The 26,580-nt window shown below is 42.4% G+C and overlaps 1 protein-coding gene across 1 annotated transcript; it reads right to left on the bottom strand.

Annotated features, from left to right (window-relative positions):
- Window positions 1-1,693: 1,693 nt before the first annotated feature.
- Window positions 1,694-10,942, bottom strand: ADAMTS1 (ADAM metallopeptidase with thrombospondin type 1 motif 1). The gene is made up of 9 exons (XM_082391888.1): window positions 9,762-10,942; window positions 7,772-8,118; window positions 7,287-7,419; window positions 6,732-6,899; window positions 6,022-6,308; window positions 5,612-5,798; window positions 5,350-5,525; window positions 3,863-4,038; window positions 1,694-3,692 (listed from the first exon to the last, which is right to left on the bottom strand). The coding sequence occupies exons 1-9, from the start codon at window positions 10,411-10,413 to the stop codon at window positions 2,993-2,995; spliced, it is 2,826 nt and encodes a 941-aa protein (XP_082248014.1). The 5' UTR covers window positions 10,414-10,942; the 3' UTR covers window positions 1,694-2,992.
- Window positions 10,943-26,580: the final 15,638 nt, after the last annotated feature.

The raw sequence follows: 26,580 nt of genomic DNA, 5'->3' as shown, positions 1-26,580 counted from the left end.
TAACCATAGACTAACATGCCTTTCCCCTCATGCCCCACTTTCTGCTCCATGCCCCTGGCTCCTGAATATCTTAAATTCAACTGCTCAGGGGAAGAACACTGAGTAATTCTGAGGGCAAATTAGAATTATCGTTGGGATCTGAAATTAGCATTTTATATAGAACTACTTGAGAAAAACGGGTGGAAAAAAGGATGAAAATATAAAGCTGGAAATGTCTGTGGTTAACCACATAATCCGAGTCTTCTAGCAAATAAGCTATTTCCTGAGAGAAATGTAGTTACTTTGGAAGTGGTCTGAACTTTTAAAGTCACTGATGTACCATTTAGTATTAAAAATAGAGTGACTTACAAAAGGCTACCGAGAGGGTGGTCTGGGTATTCCGAGGTTTCTCCAAAACACCCCGTGTATTCCTGAAGAGCACATGAAACATTTGGAGGGCTTGGCTCACCAAGCATGTCTATCCCAAATGTAATTTATGAGGCATCGTTTTCTACTCATTAGCTTAAATACTTTCGCAAAATTTTACTTACGTGATACAATTGAGGAAGAGATACAAATTGAAAATGCATCCAGAATCCCATATTTTTCATTTTATATGTTATACATCAGAGGTTGGCAAACTATGCCCACAGAACAAATTTGGCCCACTGTTTCATAAATAAAGTTTTATTAGAACACCACCATGCCCATTCATCTATGTATTGTCTATTGCTGTTTTCATGCTACAACAGCACTGTTGAGTAGTTGTGACAGAGATGGTATGACCCACAGAACCGATTTACTATTTGGCTCTTTACAGAAAAAGTTGGCCAACCACTGGTGTATATTATTACATTAGTAACAAACCTATCTATCTATCACCAAAGATATAATAGATTTCTTTCTTTGTAGCAATCACATATCCCAAGGATACATAATTTCATTAGAATGAAATCATACTTCCAAAGAATTGAAGAAAATATTCTCTCTTCAAATTCAATATCTGTTCCATCGACAGATGAATGGATAAAGAAGATGTGGCACATATATACAATGGAATATTACTCAGCCATAAAAAGAAACGAAATTGAGTTATTTGTAGTGAGGTGAATGGACATAGAGTCTGTCATACAGAGTGAAGTAAGTCAGAAAGAGAAAAACAAATACCGTACACTAACACATATATATGGAATCTAAAAAAAAAAAAAAAAAAAAAGGTTCTGAAGAACCTAGGGGCAGGATGGGAATAAAGACACAGATGTAGAGAATGGACTTGAGGACACGGGGAGGGAGAAGGGTAAGCAGGGACGAAGTGAGAGAGTGGCATGGACATATATACACTACCAAATGTAAAATAGATAGTGGGAAGAAGCTGCATAGCATAGGGAGATCAGCTCGGTGCTTTGTGTCCACCTAGAGGAGTGGGATAGGGAGGGTAGGAGGGAGACCCAAGAGGAAGGAGATTTGGGGATATATGTATATGTATAGCTGATTCACTGTTATAAAGCAGAAATTAACACACTATTGTAAAGCAATTATACTCCAATAAAGATGTTAAAAAAAATGTATGCAATGAAACATTTTTATCAGTGTTAAAAAAGTAATAAACCAGACATTTTTAAAACAAAACAAAACAAAACAAACAAAAATTCAATATCTGTGTTTCAGATTTCCTACCCAGGAATTAATTCCCATTAAAAAAAATAGACACATGTTCAAAAAGTGTCCTTTTATTATTTCTAGTAACATATATTGTATAAATACTCTATTTTTATATGACCTTTTACAAAAGCGATATAATTTAAAAGTTTTATCATTAGAAAGAAATGTATAAAAATAAATATGTTATTATAGGCATTTATTACAAACTATAGTCCTTCTTAGAAGGAACACACAAACCAATACTTATAAAGTACATAGAATTTATAGTAACATATTTTACTATATACATATGGAAAAAAGTCATTCTCTTTCATAGTAGAAGAGCTGAACAGACATTCACCAGGATATGACTGTTGGACCAGCTGCTGGGGATGGACCCGCTACCCCTCAGTAGCCTCCCCACCGCGAGACGTGTGATCGCAATGTCCCCAAACACTGGGGACCCTGTTGTACACACCCCATTCTTGTTCTGGCATTACATTCTTTTTGTGTGATCTTACTGACTTTCTTCAGACACAAACTGTTTTTTTTTTTTCACATCCACATTCCTTAATTAGGCTTACATCAGGAGGAAAGAAATGTAGGAGGTACCCAGACCAACGGGCCTCCCCTAGCTTTTACCAGCATCTGATACATCACTGCTTTTCTTCCCCTTGTAGACTTAATGCTGTTTTTACAAATACGTGGAATTGTTTCTTCGTCAAAATGAATTCACAAATAAAGACACAATAACGGCACAAGAGAGGAAAGATGGAGTCATTTGAGTCACTGGACGGTGCTAAGCATTTCTCATGCTGGACAGTCCTGAATTCTTAACTCTCAGTAGAAGAGATGGCATAAACATTCTCTGAAACCACAGCAGTCAGGAACAGTGATGGCCAAAGATCCTACGTGTATTCCTTTCTCCCTCCATAGGTAGTGAGGTAAAGTAAGCCACATCTTAAACCAAAAATCTCATCTTCCTCCTGCTTTTCATTTCCCAACCTCCATGATACAAAGTATTTCATCAGTACCAGGAAACAGGGATTGTAATATTTCTTAAACTTACTTTGACAATTGTTTCTATTTTTGTAAAAACTTGTCACAGACTTAACAAAAGATATAATAACGCCCTGGGGCTTTCTCATGCTATCTTTTTGGTCAGCTATTAATGATCCTCATAAACTACCCTATCAATTTTGTAACTGGCAGGAAATTCTGATGATCTAACTTCTTTTCTACCTACCTGTACCTCCCAACTCATCAGCACACCTCATTGATCACCGGCAAGGTGCACTGGATTCCTCCAGCCTTCTTGATTTCAGTGCATCAGCCCTTCCCCACTGCCCTTTTCCCTCAACACCGCCCCTCCTTAACTGCATTCTGCCATTGTGCAAAAGTCTATGTAATGTTTAGGTTTCTTTAAAGGATCGCAGCTCTCGTGAGACAACACACCCCCATCGTGGGACAGACACTGCAAGGTTCTCTTTTTGTAACCCTTCCCGCAAGTCTTGGAACATGGCGACCAATCCCCCAGCTGCCAGAGGGGGCAAGGCAGGTCCGCACAAGGTCTGGTGCTGGCTGGCTTCACTTCCTTTGCGCACTCTGAGGCGGGCTGCCCGTTGATGTCTCGGCACTCCACCAGCCTTCTCTGCACACCCTGTCCACATGACTTGGAACATTCGCCCCACTCTTCAATGACCCATTCGGAGAAAGTAGGGATGGCGTTGAAAGATTCCTTCTTCTTCTTCACGAAATAGGTGTATTTAATTTTCGGTCGAAGGGCATTGCCCACTGTCAGGACTTGGATGGTTAAGGGCTCCTTGAGAGGGCTAAAGCTTCTAATTCTTTCCAACGCTGCTGAGGAGCCACTGTATCTCAAGACACTACCTTTGTACGTGATGTCTTGCTCTAAAGTGGACAAAGTGAAGTCGCCATTCAGGATATATGTGCCATCGGCAGCTTTGATGGCAAGGTAGCTTCCATTATTTCTGGATCCCCTCTGATTCCGTTGTTTCACTTCAATGTTTGTGGCTCCGGTTGGAATTGTGACGATATCGTGGTAGCCAGGTCTGCAGACAAGGAAAACAGATATAAAAGTCTCTCCTTCACCGGCTAATCGTATTATCCATACTTAGCTTGAAACACCAGGTAATCACTTAAGAATGTAATTTTTACCAGACCTGTAAAAAGTTACATCGAAATGATAAGACCTTCGGGAGTATGGCATTTTAACACTTACTTTGCACTAGTAACTGATCCTGATATTTTCTTGCATGTAGATCCATTTCCTCCACAAATGCCACATTTATCGAACTTCTTTTTGGAGTCTATGATGCGATCACAACCAGCTTTTACACATTGTCCTTGCACGCAGACAGAGGTGGAATCTGGGCTACATGGAGTGCCATCTACCACCTGAAAAAGGAAGGGCACGTACCTGGTGTCACACATTAACAAGGGCAAGAGGTGATGCTAGGATAGTTCTGAAAGTTTCCTTCGTTAACATGACATCTTTGCTTTCCTGACTATCAAAATTAAAATAGTACTCTATTAGACGGCACACACGATCCTTCTCTTTGGCTTTTTTTTCCCATCTGAAAATACTATAAATTTTTTGATTATTTGTATCCTATCTCACTTTTAGCTAAGGTCAACAAAAGCAGAGCTTTTTGTCAATTTGTTTACTGCTGTATCCCCAGTATCTAGAATACTACCTGGCAATAACAGGTGCTGAATAAATCACTTGAATGTTGAATCTGCAACTGGAGACTATTTTCATAGCCTACAGTGATAATGACACATGATAATTTCAACCAAATTCAATTCCATTTTCTACCTCAGAGCCAGATTTATCTCCTCAGCAAAACAATGCTTCCATTAGTTCAGTATATGTTCTCAAACACAAGAGTTCTCAATGCTCAGACTTTCATTTTAATAAGTCCATTTGCACATACTGCTGCTAGTCACCCAGTAACAAGTACTTCGGGCCACACCTGAACTATTTTCCAAAACCACTGGATGGTTTCCATGTTAACACATAATTTACCTAACCATGCGTAAAGGGCTTTTTTTTCGCATATAGGAGTAATAATAAACCATTGCAAGAATCATAAGCGCTGGATTCAAGCTTCATTCATAACCCAAAACAGAACCAAACTCAAAGCAAGCAGTTGCCAATGTATCTAGAAGCAAAGCAGTTCTAACTTGAAATTGAACACGTTAATATATAAATTAGGGCTTCCCTGGTGGCGCAGTGGTTAAGAATCCGCCTGACAATGCAGGGGACATGGGTTCGAGCCCTGGTCCGGGAAGATCCCACATGCCGCGGAGCAACTAAGCTCGTGCGCCACAACTACTGAGCCTGCACTCTACAGCCTGTGAGCCACAACTACTGAAACCCGCATGACACAACTACTGAAGCTCTCGCACAGAGAGCTCGTGCTCCGCAACAAGAGAAGCCACCGCAATGAGAAACCCACGCACTGCCACGAAGAGTAGCCCCTGCACGCTGCAACTAGAGAGAGCCCGTGTGCAGCAACGAAGACCCAACGCAGCCATAAATAATAAATAAATAAATTAAAAGCTCAGGTTTATATATATATATATATATATATATATATATATATATATATATATAAATTAAAGAAAGTACAACAGAGCTGGCATGAAAAGGGAGCAAGCTAAGGCCTTGTTTCTTAGGCAAAAAGTCTGAAGAAAAGTCACTACCTTGGGCTGCAAAACGAAGAAGTAGCCAATGCCTTTGGCTTGACAGATGAGCTTGCACCTGTCCTTGGGTGAGACTCCTGCGTACTTGGGTGTCCACTCCACCGCGGGCCCGCTCCCAAAGGAAGCTTTGGAGAATTCATTGTGTGCCTCACACTGTTCCTCTCTAAAGGTTTTTCCTGGAAAGAGGAGACAATGATTTTATCTGTTTCCGATTTTCAACCACCCGTTTGCAGCCCATCCTTTTCACCTTCTCTCTACTCACCATTATTCTCCGGACAGTCCTCAATATTGCAGGACCTGTAGCGCACGCGCTTGCCCTCGCAGTACTTCCCTCCGTTCTTCGGGACCGGGTTGTCGCACTCCCTCATCGTATACTGAACTCCTCCACCGCACGTTCTTGAACAGTCTCCCCAGGGCCCCCACGGCCCCCAGCTTCCGTGAACAGGAGTCTAAATGGAGACATAAATGATCAGCGTTAGAAACCTCTATGGAGACCTTTTCAGGAAATAGAAGAGAAAGACGTGGGACAAAGAATCAATAATACGACTCTATCCTGTATCCCTGCGAGAGCCCACAGGTCGGGATACTAACGTGGTATCTAATGTTTTAGCATCGCTTGGTCTCTTTCAATTCTGAATTTTAAAGGAGCGTGTGTTGCAGTGGAAAACTCACATCAAAATGCTTCTTGTCAGTCTTGTTCACGCACTTGCCGTTGACACACCATTTCCCTTCTCCGCAGCTGGTGCCGTCGGCCCAGGGGAAGTGTTTGGTCTGGCACACCAGCAATCCGCCAGAGGTGCCCGTGCACCAGAGCGTCGTGCACGTGCTGGCCGCGTCCGGGCAGTGTTTGGACTCCTCCCCAAATGTAAACTGGCACTGCCGGTTGGCATCGTACAAGGTCCCGGGGAGATCAGAGGGGAGCTGTATGGGACTCTGGGGCTTGTCCATCAAACATTCACCTGTAAGGAAAGATGCCAGTGAATATTAAGAAATAGCAAATTAAAGCATGCAGGGGGTAGATCAGTTTCAGAAAATACTCACCAAAAGCGATAATATATAGCAAAGCGATTTGAAAGCTGAAGAGTTTGGGGGGAAAATGCCAGAGAGATTTAAATTATCATTAAGATATTATTCTCAATGGGATATTTCTGCATTAACAATGACAGGAAATCATCGTTCTGCTAAACACTCAAGTTAATGTACTCTGGGAGCTACCTGACCAGAAGCACTATCTTTTACTGGAAATTAAGATCTAAAAATGCATGCGGTTGACAATGAAAGTCATTTTGAAGGAGGGAAAATAAAAAGAACAGAAGAGAAAGAAAGAGCCCTACATGGGGATGGTTGGATAACATCTAGAAAGAGTAGCTGGAGCATCTTACCATGACCATTATCCAGAAATGATGTAATCATGTAAGCACTGCAAGGAGACCAGGGCTGGCTGCGGTCCAAATTGGAAAGCATTGACGCCATCATGTGGGAATCCCGGTTGACACCATTAATGCTGGCACATTGCTTTGCATCATCATGTGGCATGTTAAACACATGGCCTAAGAAGACATCCGAAACCCACATTAAAATACAGGTCATTTGCAGCATTTGTTTTCCCCAACAGGGATTCATTTATCTCAAAGTGATATTTCTAGAGGAAGAAATGTGTTTTGGAGATAATCTATTTTAAAGACAATGTCTACTTTTCACAGGGTGTAAACAAACATGTAAATTTCCAAATGTGTCGATAGCTCCTACTATCTTATTTTGAATTCTAATAAAAATGACCATGTGGAGAAGAGTGGAAAAATATTTTCTGCAGTTTCTAGGGAGCTCTGGCACCTAAAATAGCAATATAACCTGCAGACTCTCCCTCTTAAATTAATACGTAGTTTATCAATTTGAATTCATGAATTGGGCTGACTCTCACTCTAAAACGGACTTACCTAATTCGTGGGCTGTGGTGAAGGCAGCTTGTAAGCCATCATCCTCTATGACCGAGCAGCTTCTGCTGGGATCACATACAGTTCCAACATCTGCCATCCCAAGAGTATCACATGTCTGGGCGCCACACAGGTCCTACAAGGAGCAAAGGTATGTCCTTATTAACAGAGACAGAGCATGAACCTTGTGATCTAACTTTTTGGCAGGGTGTAACTTCACATGTGCTTGAGGGCAGCTACATTCATTGTTGTTGAGTAGTTCTTTTAGGAGTACTTTGTGTGACTTTAAGATTTTCCCTAATGCTATTCCAAAAAGACTGTGAAACTTGAGATATTAAAATATTAAAAGGAATAAGGAAGATTAATCATGCTGGCCAATTAAAAAATATAAGTGCAAAAATATTGGTAAAATGCCTTACATACGTCTGCTTATTACAAAACTGATTCCCAAGAGAATACTCTCAGAATTGGCAACGTCTTCCGCTCACCTGTCTGGTGAAAAGAATGGCAGTGTCATAGTGCTCTGCGTCCCGGTCACTGGGCGGGTTGTGTTGCTTTTGCCAGTTGCAGAAGTTCCGCAGAGTGAGGGCAGCGTTGGAAGTCACTTCTGGCCCCTTCTGTTCCTCATAGATGACCAGGATCTTCACTACCACCAGGCTAACTGAATTCCGAATGCTGGGGTGTTTGTATAACCGGGCCGCCACCGAGAACAAGGTGAGAAGGTAGTGCTTTAGCCCACTGCCGTGGAACTCTGCCATGGACTGGTCAGCCACGAGCATAGTTTCCACGTAGCGGGGGCTGGACACAAATCGCTTCTTTCTTAGGCTTCTAGTTCCTGTAAAGACACAAGAAAGATAGTTTGTTCAGGGGCAGTCTAGCCAAGGATAGTTACCTTCCCAGAGTATATAAAGAAAGCCTAACCAGTCAAAGAAAATAATACAAAAATACACCCGGAGCAACATAACAAAAATATTTGCATTTTTTTTCACTGAAAATGTTATTTTTAAAGTTTTCTCCTTTACTGTAAATAAAAAAGGCCATGTGCTCCTCTGAGGGGGGGGGGGGCAGGCTTTTTTTTTTTTTTTTTTTTTTTTAAGCAGGATTTCTTTTGTCCTCTCTGAGATCATACAATCTGAAAAAGGCAGTGGGCGCAATCATTCTCCCCAGCTGTAGTAAAATCTTGGAGCTAGGGGAGCAGGCAGAGCCCCTGAGTCACTCTTTCACAGGCCAGGAATCAAATCCTGAATGAGATCATCGGGCTCCACGTGGAAGGCCCAGGGCAGGGCTGTGGCCTCTGCCGAGGGGCCGGGCCTGAAGGCATCTCAGCCTGCTCTGCTCTGCTCGCTCGTTCCACGGGTCCCTGCGGTGCTCTGCTCTTGCCAAATCCGGGCACAAGGACCACCCAGTCTGCCAAGCAGCCTACTGGCCCACTCCCACCGCCCCAGGGAAATAAGTTCCTGCTTCGGACCGCGGGGCCACGACTGATTGTTTCCAAAAGAGCCCTCTGACTCCTGACTGAGACCCAGCCCCCAGGGAAGTTCTACGCTGGGCTCTGACCACGTAACTGCTTCAAGGAGCGGACGTACAGGGGAGAAGCGGAAAATTTTACAAGCCACGTGAGAAAGTTAAAAAAAAGAAACAAGGCATCCCAGTCAGTGACAGAATGAAAAGAACTAGACAGGAAGCACTGCACACAACTTAGAGAAACAGGGGAAGGCGGAGCAGGAAGGATCACCGGTGACTAACTTTCAACAGTGCTTCCGAGCAGAATTATGGCCGCGAGAGGGAGCGCAAAGTGGGAGGCTGGGGGGAGGCGCGGAGAGGCGGGGCGAGCTGGGCAGAGACCTCCCAAGCAGGTTCTGCGGAGGGGCCCCGCCACCGCCAGCCGGTCGGGGTCAGACTCTTAAAGAGGGGGAAGGGGACAGAGGCCAGCAGAACAGGGATCGTAGCGCAGCTGTCCAGGCTCGCGGGCTGCACATTCTGAGGTCACTATCCCTCCTCCGCCCTCCATCTCTGCCCTCCTCTGGGCTCAGGGTGCGCGAACAGGCAGCGATTACAAAACTAAGCGCCAGGCTGCAACTCGACCAAAGGACACATGCACAATTGTTAAAAAGAAATTAACAAGGTGGAAAGAAGTCGCACAAGCTCACATTCAACTAAAGTGGGAGGCATTGGGTTACCAGCTCTCCCTTCCGGATCGGAACGCTTCTCCTTAGCAGAAAAATCATTGATAACGTCTGTCCTCTCTTGATCATTCATTATTAGGGCAAATGGAATTAACTGCCCCAGCAGGCTTTGGTTAGTTCACCAACCCAAATCTTAAGCCGCATTCCCTCCACACCACGTCTCCGTCCTGTCCGCAGACATAGGCTCGCGTCTGCGAACAGGACCCTACCCTCAAGTCGCGCAGCACAGAGAAGGTGGGGAGAGGGAGATGAATGGAGAGACAAGTGGGAGCCATTCTTCTGGGACCGATACCTGTTGGCTGTCCTGTGCGCTGTGTCGCTCGGTCCCGCAGCGGCCCCTGCGCCGTGGCGTGCTCGCCCTCCGACCCCGCTCCCCCTGCGAGCTGCGTCTCGTCGTCCAGGACCCCGCACCTGGCGCCGCCGCCGCCGCCCCGCCGCCTCCGCCGCAAGAGATGGAACTGGGGCCGCGCCGGAGGCTCCTCCCCGGCTGCGGCGGCGGGCGCGGGCTGGATGAAGTACTCCTCGCCCTGCAGGTAGAAGGCGCCGCGCACGCCCTCGCAGAGGCTGAGAGCGGCGGCGGAGCTGGGGTCGCCGTTCACCGTGCCAGAGTAGAAGCAGTGCGCCAGGTCGCCAACGGGATCAGAACGCGACGCGTCGGGCCCGGGTCTGCGCCCCACCGTCTGGAGCGTGAAGCCGGGAGCCAGGAAGCCGCGGTCCGGCTGCAGCTCCAGCAGCAGCTGCCGGCCGAAGGCGTCCAGGCGGAGGTGCGTGGTCCTGTGTCCTGGGTCGCGCTCCGGTGCCAGCAGCACCAGCTCCTCGTCCTCCTCGGTGGGGCGCCCGCGCACGCCCGGCACGACCAGCAGCGCGGAGGCCGCGGCGAGCAGCAGCCGCAGCAGCACGGGCGCAGGCTGCGAGCCGCGAGACCGTCGCGCCGTGTTCCCCATGTCGCCTCCTTCCGTGCGCCTTCCGAACCCCGCGGGGACCGCTCGCGGCACCCGAGTCCCGGGAGGCACCGCGCGCCGCCGCGCACTGAGCGAAGGGGCTATTGTTCGGGTCCGGAGCTCAGAGCCTCGCTGGCCTGCCTCGGGATTGTTAAAATTAACAGTTACTATGATTCTTGGAAAGTGCGCGCAGAGCCAGCCGCAGATGGGGCTCCCGGAGTCACTAGAGAGCAGGCGCTGCAGTTCTGCCGGAGCGCGGGAAGTTTTTCTTCTAGCGAAGAGCTGGAGGCACCGCGCACTCCGCCGGGGTGGCTGATGCGGAGACACGGAGCGCCCTGGGACGCCTCCGGGAGAGGGGCGACGGGCCACACGAGGATCGGCGCCTGGAGCTCCCCACTTCGGTCTCCGCCTCGGTCGCGGTGCACCTCGCTCTGCGCAGGGCTCTGTCCTCTCGGCCCTACCGCGCGCCCTGGCTATGCGAAGGCCCCAGGCTCTGAGCCGCTTTCCAGCGAGTGCAAGAATGGGGCAGCCCGGGCCGCCTTTTTATAGTCTTTGAATATGTCTCCGCCCACCCCCCCTTACCCCCTTTCTCCTCCCTCTTGGCCGCCTTTCTATCCCCGGGACGCCGCCCCCTGAACTCAGTCGGAGCGAAACCGCGCTCTGCGCCGCGGGCCTGGGCGGGGGAGGGGGCGGCCTCCGCTCTGGCTCGGCGCCACTGGCTCGTCAGTCTGGGGGCGGAAGGCGCAGGAGGGGCGCTGTGAGCAGCACTTTGTACGTCTGGGGCTGCTGCTGGGAGAAGGTACTCCCTGCCACCGCGCTTTCCCCCCGCCGTCTTCCCGGACTGCCGTCCCTTCCCGCCGCCCCTCTCTTGCGGGAGCGCAGTTCGCGCGTGGGGCTGCAGTTTCCAGAAGGGACGGTCAGGGTGGAGAGCGGAGTCCTTTCTCCAAGACTTCCCTGCCCGGGGGCTGTCCCTGCGCCGGCCCCCTCTCTCACCGCATCCCACCCCCGCCAGCCCCCGCCTCTTCAATCTGGGAGATGAGCCAGGGCCCCCCTTTCTAGAAAAATACCCCACTCCACCTCTCCATCTCCCTGGCCTGCCACAGGCCGGTTTGCTGCAACGTGCCCTCTCTTCGCCCCAGCTTTTCTCGGGAAAGCTTGATAGGGCCAGCGCGTCCCCTAGAAAGCGTGCCTGGGTGAGGAAGCCAGGAGACACTTTCCAGGCCATTGACTTTAAAATGGGTTTGCATTTTAAACCTTCGCCCTTCCCCCTTCCACCATCATCTCCCACCCCCACCCCGACCCCCTCCAGCCCCAGCCTTAGAGACTTCTCAGTGGGAACCCGGGTTCACACTTCCGGAATAGGTGATCTGGAACGCGCGGTTCAATTCCCCAGAGCCTAGGGAGGGAACTGCGCATTCTCTTCATTCGAGAAATAATCAACTCCCACCCAGTTTGCCTTCTTCCACCTACTAGCAGCTGCAGGACGTAGGCCAGGTTTGGCACAAACGTCAAGGAACCCCACTTTTCCACCCAGGGAGCGGCGGCATCGCTGGGGCTAGAAAGTGTACAGTGGAGAAATTAGGCAGTCGGTTTCCTTCCCCGACCCCTCCCTCCTCTTCCCCGAGGAAGGGAAAAGGCTGCCTCCGCGTTAGGAAAGCGAGAAAAGTTGAGCCTTTCCACCTAGATAGGTCTCTAAGCAAAAGCTGAGAAGCTCTTCCATCGAAAAAGAGGGAGGGGTTCAATGACACAGAGGAAGGAAATGTTTCACAATGTTTCCCCAGGCGGAAAACCACGGGGACAATAGTGAGAACGACCGCCCCAAACCCGGGGCAGACCCGTGTCCCTCACACTCGCGCACTCCCACTTCCTCGCCCGGCCCTGTCTCCTGCCTCGCCGCTCCCACCCCTCAGTTTTCACCAAGTTTGATCTCGTCCCTTTCGTTACTCCTCCCCAGATCTTCCCAACTTCATTCTGTTCTAGCCAAAAGCGTCCCCTGCAAGTCCTCCAACGCGTCCTTCTTACAGCTTTTGCTTTCAGGAAACCTTTCCAACTTCCTCTTTTCTCTCGGAGTTCTAGATCGCCTACTTGAAAAACAAAAACAAAATCTTTGCTTCCCACTCTTTAGGAAAGATCAAATCAGAAAGAATGGCACGGAGAAGCAAAGCGTTTTAAAACAACCGCTGGCCCCCATACACTTAGGCATGGATGCTTTCTTAAGCGTAATTGTCCTTTCCTAAGGTCATTGTCATAGATAAATGCTGAATGAGTAACCCAGAAATTACGTATATTTTAAAAGCAGGTTAAAGTAACTCAATGACCAGTTTTTTTCTTTGCTCCTCCATTCTCCCACCATCTAACTATTTGACCCTGTTTCTGCCCACCCCCTTTCACCCAGTCTCTCACCCCATTCCATTATTCCTTCAAATTTAATATTGACATACACATTAATGAGTGGCCCCATTCATTTCTATACTGTCTAGCCTAACTCATTCTGTTGTTCTTTGAACTAAGATTTATTCCTCTTTGCTTCACAGGTTTCATTTCCCAAATATCCCTACTCCTCAGTTTGATTTCCAGACCTTTTTTTCTTTTTTAAATACATTTTGCCCCTCTGTTACAGTATTTTTTTAATGTTTTTTTTTTTTCATTTCATTTGTTCTTTCTCTCCAGCTAGATGAAAGATGAGATTCTTAGGGGAACATTTGAGGAAAAGTCACTTTACACTTACAAGATCTTGACTATGGAATCATGGAAACATGACGACAAAGCCATCAATAAATTTTCACATCTCTTGCTCAGAAGAGGGCTCTGGAAACAACACACGGTGACCTGCAGTTGGGGCCTCAGACTGGCTTTGAGATGGAGATTTCAAACACTTGAGGTGGCCCAGTGTCTGAGAGGCTTAACACATCCATAAGGGAAAATGTGATTCTCTTGAATTGGTACAGGATGGGAAATTCAAAAGACCAGCAGAAAATGTGTAGTTTTCTAAAAGCTCATGTAATGCATTCCAATCTGTCAACTTCCCTACATAAACTTTAGCTTTTAAAATGTTTTAATGCAAGTTTGGCCTTTAGTTCATTTCTGCCTCCAGTGCATTCTGATTGGAGTTTGTATAATTCAAGGCATACATTGCTAATCTTGAATGGCTTACTTCAAATCTATTATAATTTTTACGTATTTCTGTATGCTGTATATCCAAACAGAGCTGAAAAAAACAGAGAGCTAAAGGCAAAAGTGGCCAGGAACATGGCTTTTTTTTATTCATTGGGTTTCTCTCCAGATTTCTGTTCTTTTCTATAATGATTCCAATCTGTTGTGCACCTGTAGTTCTGGGAAATGATTCTTTTTTAATCGCTTCAACAGAGGCATGGATGTAGGAGTTGCCAATTACTAAGCTTGAAAAACTTCATCCATGCTCAGAAGAACATTTAATCTACTTACTGTTTGTTTGTTTTTTTTTAAAGATCGGCACTCTTTACGCATTTGTGGTAACACACAACTATATACACATAACATATACGTATATTTATAAAGAAAATAGGGAATTGAAAAAATAACTCGCTGTAGAAACAAGACCAACAGAGCAGAATTTGTGCATGGCACTAGTAAAAGTGACATGAAATACTGGGTCCTTGTAAATAAGTTTCACACTCTCACACTTATAAAATGATTTGCTCTTTGATTTAAACATGCATCCAAAAGATCTCATGCTGTTCTAAACTCTGCCGTATTTCTGATTTTCTAGACTACGTGTAAGCTTATATAAATGTAAATCTTGATATGTTTTAATATACTGACCTTAACCAATTTTTATTATTTGTAGAGATGACCTAATAAAAGTGAAAATATTTGACATAAAAATATTCTTACAACAAACAGTTTGACCTTTTAAAAGCTTTCTTGTCCCCTGTTAACAGAGAAAAGGAGAAGTTTCACACATTTTAAAGACACAATACTGGACTGATAATTCTCGAGAATTCTATACCAAATTAAGTATTCAACAAGTAGCCATGAAATGAGAGAACCTGGTCATATACATGAGCTGTTAGCATTGTTTTAGTGTAAACATTGTGTACAGAAATGATTAATGTACCTATTTCATAAACAGGTAATGCTATTTATTCATATTTTCATGCCATAGGATTTACCAATTAGACATAGAAAAGCTGTTTAGCATTAGTGCTTCTTCTGGGGACATATGGCCTAAAATGATGGACAAATGGATATTTTATTTGATTATAAATGAGAAAATAGAAAACATCTCCTTTAAGCAGGTTATAAACCCAGAACTATAACAAATACTGAAAACAGAAAAATGAATGTATATTGCATTTGGACTTACAATTGCTATGATCCCAAAGTCCTGCATTTGCAAGAGTCTGTCCAATCCACTTCCTTTGCTTGGCAGATGTGGAATTGAACCTCAAAGTGGTTGTTATTGCCTAGGATTATATAGCCAAATTGGGGGCTAAGAAATGACTCTGACTCATATTTTTTAATCAAATTCCTTTTGGAATTTTAATTATCTAATTGTTTGGTAGGTTGTCAGACTTGTTATTGATGTTGTTTCCAATGATTGCACTTAATTTAAATTCCGAGTAGGAGTTTTCTAACAATAAAAAATTCCACCTTAAAAGATTCACAGCCTATAGTACTTCTTTCTCAATCCACGAGGTGGCGATGGTCTACAGCAAATGATGTAGAGCTCAGGTTTTGTTTTTTTGGTTCTTTTTTCTCCTAATACAGTATTTCTTCAGGAATTTCCAAAGGTTTTACACTTTTTCAATCATATTTCATAAATTTTTACCAAATCTTAACTTCTGTGTCATAGAAAATATCTTTTAAACATTGTAATTTAATGTATTTGCATTCTTAAAATAATAATAAAATACCTTAGCCGACTTTTTCCATTCATGTAGCTCTATTAGCTTAAACCAAAAATCAATTAAACTTTAAAAAAGAAAGAAAACTACCTCTAAGCTAATACTGTGGATCACTTTTATTCATCATATGAGAGCTTTATGTGAGTCAAATGAAAAAAATCAGACATTACAATTCACTAAAACAAATTAGAATTCATTCATTAAATATATTAAGTGTTTACATGCTTAGTCTGCATCAATACTTGACTTCAATGCTAAAGTTAACTCATTTTCTTGGTTAAGAAATTTTCCTTACCACCAACAAAAGAAAACTTAAAGTGCAAAAAAAAAAAAGAGACGTGAGAAAATGTTCTACCACCAGGTGGTGACAAAAGATAAAATTTAAAATGGCTCTTAAGTGCGTGTACTTCTTGTAAATGTTTGGCTGCTCCCAATAAAAGTGACTTCCTAGAGTCATGTGAATTTAAAACCGTATTCCGGGGATAACTTAAAATGAATTAACACAATATCTTTAGTTTAATAAAGTCTAAAATTGGAAGTGGACACTTTTAGTCAGCAGGAGGCACATGAGACCACAGAAGAAGAAATTTGAGACAAAATTTCCCCCACTCAGCTCACAACATATTGATCAGCTGATTGAGAGAGGAACTGGTCCTCCCTCCGCCTCCCCTCCCTCCATAATGCAGCTGTTTGAACAGAGGTTGGAAGTCAATATTCCAGATATTTTGGAAGTGATTATTGCAAATGGTAAAGAGCAATATCTGATGATTTCTAAGCTTCCTCCCTACAAGAAGAATTTAAGACTTCACAAAGCTCCTTTGTATCTTATGGATAAGGAATGACTGAGTTACTATGTTTTGCAGTTCATTGGCAATCCACTAGGACAATTAGAATGGAGAGCTCAGAATCTCTGACATTCGCATATCTTCAGAATCCAGGGTCATGCTTCTCAATCTTTCTCGCCCATAGAAAACTATACTTGCACATCCTACCTGGGTCAACGGATAAGGATGCCTGCTGTCCAGAATACTGGCTCAGGGAAATTTCTCATCCCAGATGGCTCTCAGGCCATCCTGTGAGCTGAGGAGAGAGCTGTCTCAGCACACCTGTGACCTGTTGATGGTAGACTAGTATATTCACACAGTATCTGTTGTGAAGCTGTGACCTAGGCAGTCGCTCTAAGTAATAGGCTGTTGAGAACATGAGATTTGGAAATTGTTCTAGAGAAGCATGATGTCCAAGTGTGGGAAGCCTTCCTATCCCCTGCACTTAATACACGGATAACTGGGAGGCAAGTCCACACTGAAAATCTGCATTCTCACGTGGCCACATACTTATCTTGTGGCTTCAGGGAATTGTTTTCCCTGAGCCTCAGCGTCCTGATGTATATAAACAACACAGTGTTCATAGCAACACTATTGACAATAGCCAAGACATGGAAACAGCCCAGGTGCTCATCAAGAGACGATTGGCTTAAGAAGATGCAGTGTGTGTGTGTGTGTGTGTGTGTGTGTGTGTGTGTGTGTGTGTATACACACACTGGAATGTTACTCAGCCATAAAAAAGAATGAAATATTGCCATTTGCAGCAACATGGATGGACCTAGAGAATATTATACTTAGTGAAGTTGTCAGACAGTGAAAGCCAAATATCATATGATATCACTTATATGTGGAATCTAAAAAATAATACAAGTGAATCTGTATATGAAATAGAAACAGACTCATAAACATAGAAAACAAACTTATGGCTACCAAAAGGGAAAACGGTGGGGGGAGAGATAAATTAGTTTGGGATTAACAGATAACAAATTACTATTCGTAAAATAGATAAGCAACAAGGTTTTACTATATAGCACAGAGAACTATATTCAATATCTTGTAATAACCTATAATGGAAAAGAACCTGAAAAAAATATAATGGAATCACTTTGCTGTACACCTGAAACTAACACAACATTGTTAATCAACTATACTCCAATATAAAGTAAAAAGTTAAAAAATAAATAAATTTAAAAAAATTTAAAAAAATAAAAACAAAAAAATCACAATTGAAATATAAGAATATAGCACATTCTTATATATTCATGAAACAGGCCATCTAATAAATTCTATTTCTGTTATCCTGAAAAAAATTAGATAAGCAGCAAGGTTTTACTGTATAGCAGCGGTCCCCAACATTTTTGGCACCAGGGACCGGTTTCGTGGAAGACATTTTTCCACAGATGGCGGGGGCGATGGTTTCGGGATGATTCAAGTGCATTACATTTATTGTGCACCTTATTTCTATTATTATTACGTTGTAATATATAATGAAGTAATTATACAACTCACCATACTGCTGACAGGAGGTGGAGCTCAGGCGGTAATGCGAGCGATGGGGAGTGGCTGTAAACACAGATGAAGCTTCGCTCGCTCACCCAACGCTCACCTCCTGCTGTGCGGCCCAGTTCCTAACAGGCCACAGACCAGTACTCATCCGTGCCCCGGGGGTTGGGGACCCCTGCTGTAGAGCACAGGGAACTATATTCAATATCTTGTAATAACCTATAATGGAAAAGGAACTGAAAATAAAATATAATGGAATCACTTTGCTGTACACCTGAAACTGACACAATTTTGTAATACTTCAATTAAAAACAAAGAGATAACAACAATCCTTGACTTGAAACATTGTTGCAAGAATTAGAGACATGATTGGCATAGAATTATCAGTGGACAATGGGACTAATGATTATGGGAGACTTTGAAAGTGGTGGGGAAGGAATGTCAAAGAGATCAGCGAGACTGCAGGTACTGAACTCTGACCAAGAGTTTTATCTCATTGCCACGGAACACTCAATTCAGAGATGAGTAGGAGGTGGGCACACATTTTTAAATGAATGAAGCAGGTTAGTCTTCTCCATTTAGTAAGATCACCTTGATTGTTGAGTGGCACACCAACGCAGAGAAATGGCTGGTGAATGCAGTTTGAGGATGTTTGTGGTGGAATGATGTAGAACAATAAAGGGAAGTCAAAGATCATTGGGGATGTAGGAGAAAAAACAGGGTAAGAAGAACTCAGCCAAAGAGTTTCAAAAGTGCAGGCCAACAGATTAAAATAAGGATATGCAAGATGACTTTCCAGGGTTATCAGTTAATGATTTGTCTCAAAACTAAAGTTGCTGAGTTTTGTATAGATTTTGCCTTTTTTCCATTGTTTTTGCATCTGATCAGTGTATAAACCAACTTACTCCAATGGGTGGACAATTCTGAACACCTGTGTCAACACCTTGCTGCCCTTTTCACATTTACTCTGGCCATTGCTGTTCTAAACATTCTCAGGCAGGCATAACCTCATAGTAATTTCCTTCAGTCACACCCTGTATTTTGAATGCTTTCTCATCTGGGGCTCCTTGAAGCTGCAGAACACAATGCTTCAAATGTAACTGGGAAGCTCAGTAGAGCTGATTAACAGCCATGTGGCAGCCCTTGACCAGAATAGGAGTCAGTGATTAAATGGGTCCTTTTCTGTTCCTTGGGAAACAGTAGAGAGGACTGTGATACGTATCTGTTCCGAGAATGTTGATAGAATCAAGCCCCAATTTTCCCTGACAAGGACCAGCTTGAGAATGCACCCTGGCATTGGCTTCCCCTTTCTCTGTATTATTCTTGCCAGGCCCCCTCTCTTTTTTTTTTAATTTTTTTATTGGGGTATAGTTGTTTTACAATGTTGTGTTAGTTTCTACTGTACAGTGAAGTAGAGTTCCCTGTGCTATACAGCAGGTTCTTATTAGTTATCTATTTTATACATATTAGTGTACATATGTCAATCCCAATCTCCCAATTCATCCCCCCCACCCCGCTTTCCCACCTTGGTGTCCATACGTTTGTTCTCTACATCTGTGTCTCTATTTCTGCCTTGGAAACAGGTTCTTCTGTACCATTTTTCTAGATTCCACATATATGCGTTAATATACAATATTTGTTTTTCTCTTTCTGACTTACTTCACTCTGTATGACAGTCTCTAGGTCCATCCATGTCTCTACAAATGACCCAGTTTCATTCCTTTTTATGGCTGAGTAATATTCCATTGTATATATGTACCACAACTTCTTTATCCATTTGTCTGTCGATGGACATTTAGGTTGCTTCCATGACCTGGCTATTGTAAATAGTGTTGCAATGAACATTGGGGTGCATGTGTCTTTTTGAATTATGGTTTTCTCTGTGTATATGCCCAGGAGTGGGATTGTTGGGTCATATGGTAATTCTATTTTTAGTTTTTTAAGGAACCTCCATCAGACCCCCTCTCTTGTTCCTAAATTTACTTATCTACTCCTTCCACTGCCTAAAACCTCAAGGCTGTTTGCACACAAGTTTTTTTTTTTTCCTTCTTTTTTCTCAGGCTCTGCTTCTTGGGCTCAACTGAGTCTAAAACAATGAATATCAGAGCATCCTTTAGGTGGGACCACTCACTGATCACACAGCGATGAGGGTCCCTTTGCTAGTGGTCAGTAGGTGGAACAGCCCACAGCAGGCAGTGGCATTACAATTGTGAAGGCTCTTGCTATGGGATGAGGTGCAGGTTTACGTAGCAGCAGTGGCACTTAAACAGAATGAGGAAAAGAGCAATTTAAAAAGTGTGTAGTTGGATGGCTTTGATAGTTGCTTCAGAGCAGGGGTTGGTGAACTGCGGCCTGAGGGCTTGACCATCTGTTTTTGTGAATAAAGTTTTACTGGAACGTTTGTTTAAGTATTGAGTATCATTGTGCTAACAGGCAGAGTTGAGCACACAAGTCCAAATTATTTATTATCTGGCCCTTTACAAAAAAGTTTGTTGACCCTGGCTTTAGAAATCTTGAAAAAAAATTTAAAAGAGAAGCTATATATTTTTCTAACTCTTTATTTCAAGGCTTGTCATGAAAGTCACCTTTATCTTCTGCAGCCAGAGAGCAGACTGTGCTGAAAAATCTGAAAATGCATAATCTTTTTTTTTTTTTTTTAACCAATCTAGACAGTTGGTGAAGATTAGTTTACCTCACTGCTACCTAGAAAAACATAAGATAGGGCTGTCTGCACTAAGACCTCTTAATGTATTTCAAATTTCTTTAGTAAATTAGCCTTCATTTTTAAAGAAAGCATTGGACTTGCATTCATTCAGTTAGAAATGTGTTACATGGGCAAACGCTGACCAGATTTTCCATTGACATCAATTATATTCAATCCAGGGTACATGTCTATTAACTAAGATCTCCCTTAAATAGTACTATAAGGATGTTACTAGAAAAATAAGTTCAGAGAGAGACCATCTTGAGGCAGATGGTTTCCTGCTTTACAGTCTTCAAAGAAAAAGAGAATTCTACCTTTAGGGCCCTCTATCCATTATAAATGTAGGGATAAAATTACTACTTTGTTTTAATTTGTGATTTTAAATATTATGTGTTTTGAGAGTGTGAAAGGTGAAGTGGGGAAATGAAAGATATCAAGCTATGAGTCCCCTTATTTCAGGGAGGATCACTACAGCTGTTACCACCCCTCCCTAGTCAGTGCCCAGCAAGGGTCCTTCTGCCCGGTGTCATTTGAGCCAATAGAACGAGACCGAGTTTGATTTAGAAGCAAAAGAAAGCTTTAGTCTTTGATCAGAGTTGAGAGGCGCAAACTGGCGCTTTCGAGTGCATGGTCTCCCCGAAGGGCTGTGGGCGGGGCTGCTTTATAAGGTTCTCAACCGCACGTGGGCAGCAGCGGCGTTCTCACAAATGTGGCGCAGCTGCGCTGCTCTCGCCTCTAGATCGCAGTCCCGGCGCGGCGTCTGCGCACAGCCCACCGCCGCCATCTTGAATAGTGGTGTTGTGCACAGCGCTTCTGCGCACGGCTCGCCAAGCTGTGTCCGCGCCGCTTTTCCGCGCAAGGAGCTCAGGCCTGAAGGGCCAGACCAAGGCCTCTGCGAAACTGTCAGAGATCTGATTAAACTGCCTGGTGCTGTCACATTTCCCTGGTGTCCTGGCCGGGGAGGCAGATGTAGAAGGAACTGCACACACTGGGACTTTTATGTGTTGTCAAGTTGGTTGGTAAACATGCATTATCAGAGGAGATTTAGAGTGCATGGTCTCCCCGCAGGGCTGTGGGCGGGGCTGCATTATAAGTTTCTCATCAGCACGTGGGCGGCAGCGGCGTTCTCACTAATGTGGCGCAGCTGTGCTGCTCTCGCCTCTAGCTCGCAGTCCCGGCGCGGCGTCTGCGCACAGCCCACCGCCGCCATCTTGAATAGTCTTACAGTTGCCGTATCCCAAATAAGGGTCCTCAGAGAAAGTGTGGAACCTGCGACACGAGATGGAGACATTTGGGTGGATGAGCCTGAGAATCTTGAACTCCCAGATTCTCCTGGACCCTCCAGATGTCCAAAGACAGATATCACCCCCTTGCTACAGCAAGACAGCTTCCTTTTGCCTGTAAAGTTCTCAGCGGAGTCAAGAGCTTCTCAAAAGTAATCTTGCCCTCCTCAATATCTACCCCATCTCCTTCATTCCCAGCCTCTTATGCAAAGTTCAAAATTGTTCTTGAAGAAATTTTTTGAAGAAAAACTGTCCATGCAAATTATGGTCCCCCAATATTTTCTAAATTAAAAAAAAAAAACCAGCAACAATAGTATCCAAAAACATTTCACTGATAACAGTAATATTGTCAAATTATATCAATATTTGGTGAAGGCAGACTTAGGCAGTATAAAACAGTTTACTACACTGTTGTGAAAATGTTGCCATCACGAACAAAATCTCCACTGTGAAAATGCATAGTTGCATTATTTTAAGGTTAATAGTATGAAGTGTTGGAGTATCTGCAGCTAGCTAGCAGGAAATTCTGGTGGTCTGGAAGTGATAGCCAAAAGAGAACAGTTCCAGCCGCTGCCCTATATGAGGACTTGGTGGTGCTTGTGCATTACGAAGTAATATCAGTGGGGATGAGTCTTGTCAGCTTCTCAAGGAAGCAGTAATGATTCCAGGAAACTTTCTGTTTGTCCATCTGGCCTAAGGAGATTGGGCTGAGAGCATACTGAAGGTGTGTATGCGTGTGGGTGTGTGTGCGTGCACGCGTAGGCAGGTAACTCATGCTCTGTACACCCAATTCCCTGTTTTCTGAGCAGTGGCTTCCTGCTGTCCCCTGCCAGACTGTACCTTCTCTTTCATGCTGCTTCTAAATTAAGAGCTTCGGTCCACTCCAGAGAACTAGGCAGAAGAAGACAGCCAATTGTGAATGAGGTTACATCTGAATTCATATTTTTCTAGGAAAAATTTAACATTTTTCTGTGACAATAATAATGTCCATTTATTGTGTGCTTACTATATGCCATACGCACTTTACATATATAAGCTAATTAATCCTTACATGTAGATTTATTGTGATTTATATCTCTATATCACAGATGAGGTAACTGAAGCACAGAGAAGTTAAGAGATTTGGCGAAGCCCACACAGCTTGATGGAGTCAGGTAACCTGATCTTTTAACCTTTAATGCAATATGTATATATAATTATATGTACACAAGCATATAGCAGAAAGGGGGGCTGGGTTAAGAGTCAGAGTAACTAATTTCAGATGTGCCACCGTCTGCTAGAGACCTTAATCACAGACTCTCTGGAACTGAGTTTCTAAATCTATAAAATGAGCAAGTTGGACAGCTCCAGTTCAAATTTTCTATCAGTTTTAAGGTGATTTTAGCACTTTAAATGAAAATAGATGTACAAATTGCTGTCTGTGTTAATGGTATATCTCTGCTGTGTAAACAATTTATTATATGCTGAGTAGTTGGTGAGGTAGTTATTCCTCAATGAAACTTTGCCTCAACTAGAAAATTGTTTATTAGAAAATCAGACACACTATTTTCTGTTTCTAGAAACCTACTGTGGCTAATGGTGTTATTGTCGCCGGTGTCTAAAAACAATGAGGTAAAATATCAAATAAGGCTATTTTGTTTTATGTTATTCAGCCTATAAAAGAGCTGGAGAATATGATGGCGTAAAGGGGTTTCGTTTACAATAGGATTCAGTGCCACATTTTGTAGATTCTATGACTTAAAAAGTAATATATATATATATGAAGGAAAAATGGATTCCAAATTTCCATATTGTATCACTGAGGGAGGAAATATAAAATAAAGACTTCAGTTTTATGACTTTTTAACTCTTAAGTAAGTATACCTGACTCTGAGTAGGTATATATAATGTTTTCTGGAACTCATCAACACCATCCAAACCCTAATATTTATTGAACACTTATTATGTACAGACACTGACCTACGCATTTCCCATGTATTACAACTTTGCCAAAAAACCATTCCTAAACTTATAAGAGAAAGTTTTGACTAACAAAGGATAAATATATGGCAAACTTTACATTAGAATAAATTGACTTTTCTACCTTAAAGAAGAATGTGATGCTTGTCAAACTTGCTGAGCAGCTGACATTCATTCGAACTCAAGGCAACTGCACAAGCTATATATATTTCTCATTAGAAATTAGAGATGAAATAAAAGGAGGCAAGAGAAACCAAAGGAACATTACAAGAGATCTGCAGAAACGCGCGTGTTAAACACAAGAGCTCTGCTCTGAACACCTGTGCAGCAACTGAAGCTTCTAGAGAACACATGGGGTATAAGGATGAGAAATACTATAGTGAGAGAGAAGGCTCAAGTAAAGCATTTAAAAAATTTTTTGTGTGCAAATTTAGGAAATAAAACAAAAGGAAATTAGTGACATTGTATGGAATAAGCTGAAAGTATAAAGCAAATCCATATAATAATCTTTCAAGAGAACAGAAAAGAATTTTAATGAATTAGCTTTCTAATTCAGATGTCATTTCTGAGTGGCTGGGATTTAGGATATGGCTTTTGAGAGAAAATTGAGACTGTGAGTCACCCATTCCCTGTCTTAAGCCCAGGTGCCATGGTGAAAAGTAACTCTTTAAGAACAGATTTGATGATTTTAAGGACAATGGAAAACTCATGTCATGAGAACCAAAAACACAGAAAAAAATTAGGGTTTTGCCCATCAGCTCTTGTTAAAACACACATCTCTGTTAACTTAATTTGAACATAGAAAATGAGTGCACATAAGAAAAACCTCCCTTAAGATGACAATATGATTCTTCAGCCATGTCTCTCTTAAAGTTTAGGATTTTCTTATGGGATTTTTTTCTTTCCTTTTTTCCATTTGACACTATTAGTTAAAACAAGTACAGCAATCTTGCTCTTTTGCAGGAATATTATTTACTGCAAATGGTTGTCGAAAGCTTCAAGTGATTCTCCCTAGGCATAAAATCTGTTTAAAGAAAATGAGAGGAGAAGAAACTTTGTTACCAATTGAAATGACTTTTAAAAAATTGTATCAAGTTTTTCCTCTGGGGCTTTTTGTACATCTTCTTCCTCCCTCCTTACTTCCTGTCTTTCATTCCTTTGTTCCTCCTTTTATATTTTTAATGTTTATTAAGTATGTATGGTGTCAGGTGCTATACTGGGCACTAATGGTATATACCGTGCACCTTGAAATTTCAGTCTTGGCAAAGATTGTTTAAATCCTGGCTCTTGAGCATCTTCTGCAGATGTATTTAAGTAGTTGCTCCTGGGTGTAGTTAGGGCTATACGTGGAATATGCCCAAGGAGGAGGGGATGGATAAAGACGGAGCGATTGACCTGTCCAACAGCAAGAGGTGTGGGGCAGTGGTGAAGGTTTCAAAAAAAGAGGAGTTATTTGATCTGATTTTCTTCTTTGCATTATTTTGAAAATTCATAGATTCACCTTGTATGTGATTAGTATTGCCATTTCTGTTCCTTTTCTAAGAAGGTAAGAATATGGAAAAATTCTCTTTTCTGAAAAGGGTCATATGCTTCAGAAAATATTGTTCAGTTTAATTTTTGTCATTTGGCTTATTCTGTACAGCTCATTTTGTACAGTCTACTAAGTTATCATTATTCTGTGTAGAAGCAACATAGGATCTATATGATAACTCACAGATATTCACAGATGAAAGGACTTAGTTACTGAGAAATACAGTTCAGATCCATTCAACAGTTTTAGGAAATGAGGAAAAAATATGCTAAACTCTAATATTACAAGTCTAATGAATAGCTTTTACTGTTTAATTCCTTCTGCATTTCTATGAAAACTTTCTTTAACATCATTTAAGAATTTTATCAATGTTTCTTTGTTTTTTGAAAAAAAGAAAAATTATGGATGCCTATAAAACTAAAGCACTAAAATGTTATTATTTAGTGTAAAGAATGACTCTGGGGCATTGTAAAACAAAACAGAACAAAAAACCTTAAGCTTGAAGTTTCAACTTAATATTAAAATACTTAATATTTTCTTTTTAATATATGATTAATTTTTTCTTTTTAAAGGAATGGCTATAAGTAATAGGAATAGGTTTTAGGGCTTCATACGTGTTTTCTTACTTTTTCTTGTTAATGGTGGTACAAAATAGTGAAGCTATAAGAAGAATCTTATCTTCCTAAGAAAAATAGATTCTTTTGCATTCTGCTCTCAAATTAGAGGAAAATGCTTATATTGAGAAGTAAAAATGACAGGTGAAAAAAATTTAATTTTTGTCCTATAATTTCTGGTAGGATATTATACACACATTAGAGAACTCAACATATGCCTTCAGTCATATTTTTAACAAATTGTGGTAATACTGCAATTTTGAGCATATTGTCTGAATTGGCACTTTGAGTAATATACTATGTTTTTAATGTGTAGTTCTTCTTTTGAAGTATTGAAAAAAGTCCCATTTAAATGAAACACTTATTCAACCTGACTTCTTTTCCCTCATTCACTCTCTGGTAGATGCTGAAGTAGACATCAATGTACAGGCCCCAAAAGGTACTGAAGTAGTCAAAAAGAATAGAAAAAATAATTATAGTCAAATGTAGGTTTTTCTGATGAATGAAAGAGTCAAAGACATAAATAACTCAAAATATTTGATAATCCAAGACAGACGTATATAGAATATTTTTTAAATACTTGAATAAAATTGATTTGGATACGTGATGATGATGATGGTGGTGGTGATGGTCATGACTCACATTTATTGACAGCATTTTGATTGCCAAGCACTACACTGAAGACTTACCATGTATTAGATTATTTATCCTCAAAGTAGCCCTGTGAAGTGTATCCTATTATTATCAGAAGCTTAGAAAGGTTAATTGACCTGTCCAAGGTCTCATAGTAAAGGGAGAGTTTATGTAGTGCTGTCAATCAAATACTGGGTTGACCAAAACATCTTACGGAAAAACCCAAATGAACT

Source organism: Balaenoptera borealis (genome assembly GCF_965194805.1).
Source record: "Balaenoptera borealis genome assembly, chromosome: 5".
Lineage (NCBI taxonomy): Eukaryota > Metazoa > Chordata > Mammalia > Artiodactyla > Balaenopteridae > Balaenoptera > Balaenoptera borealis.
This window is presented reverse-complemented; position numbering and strand designations above follow the sequence as displayed.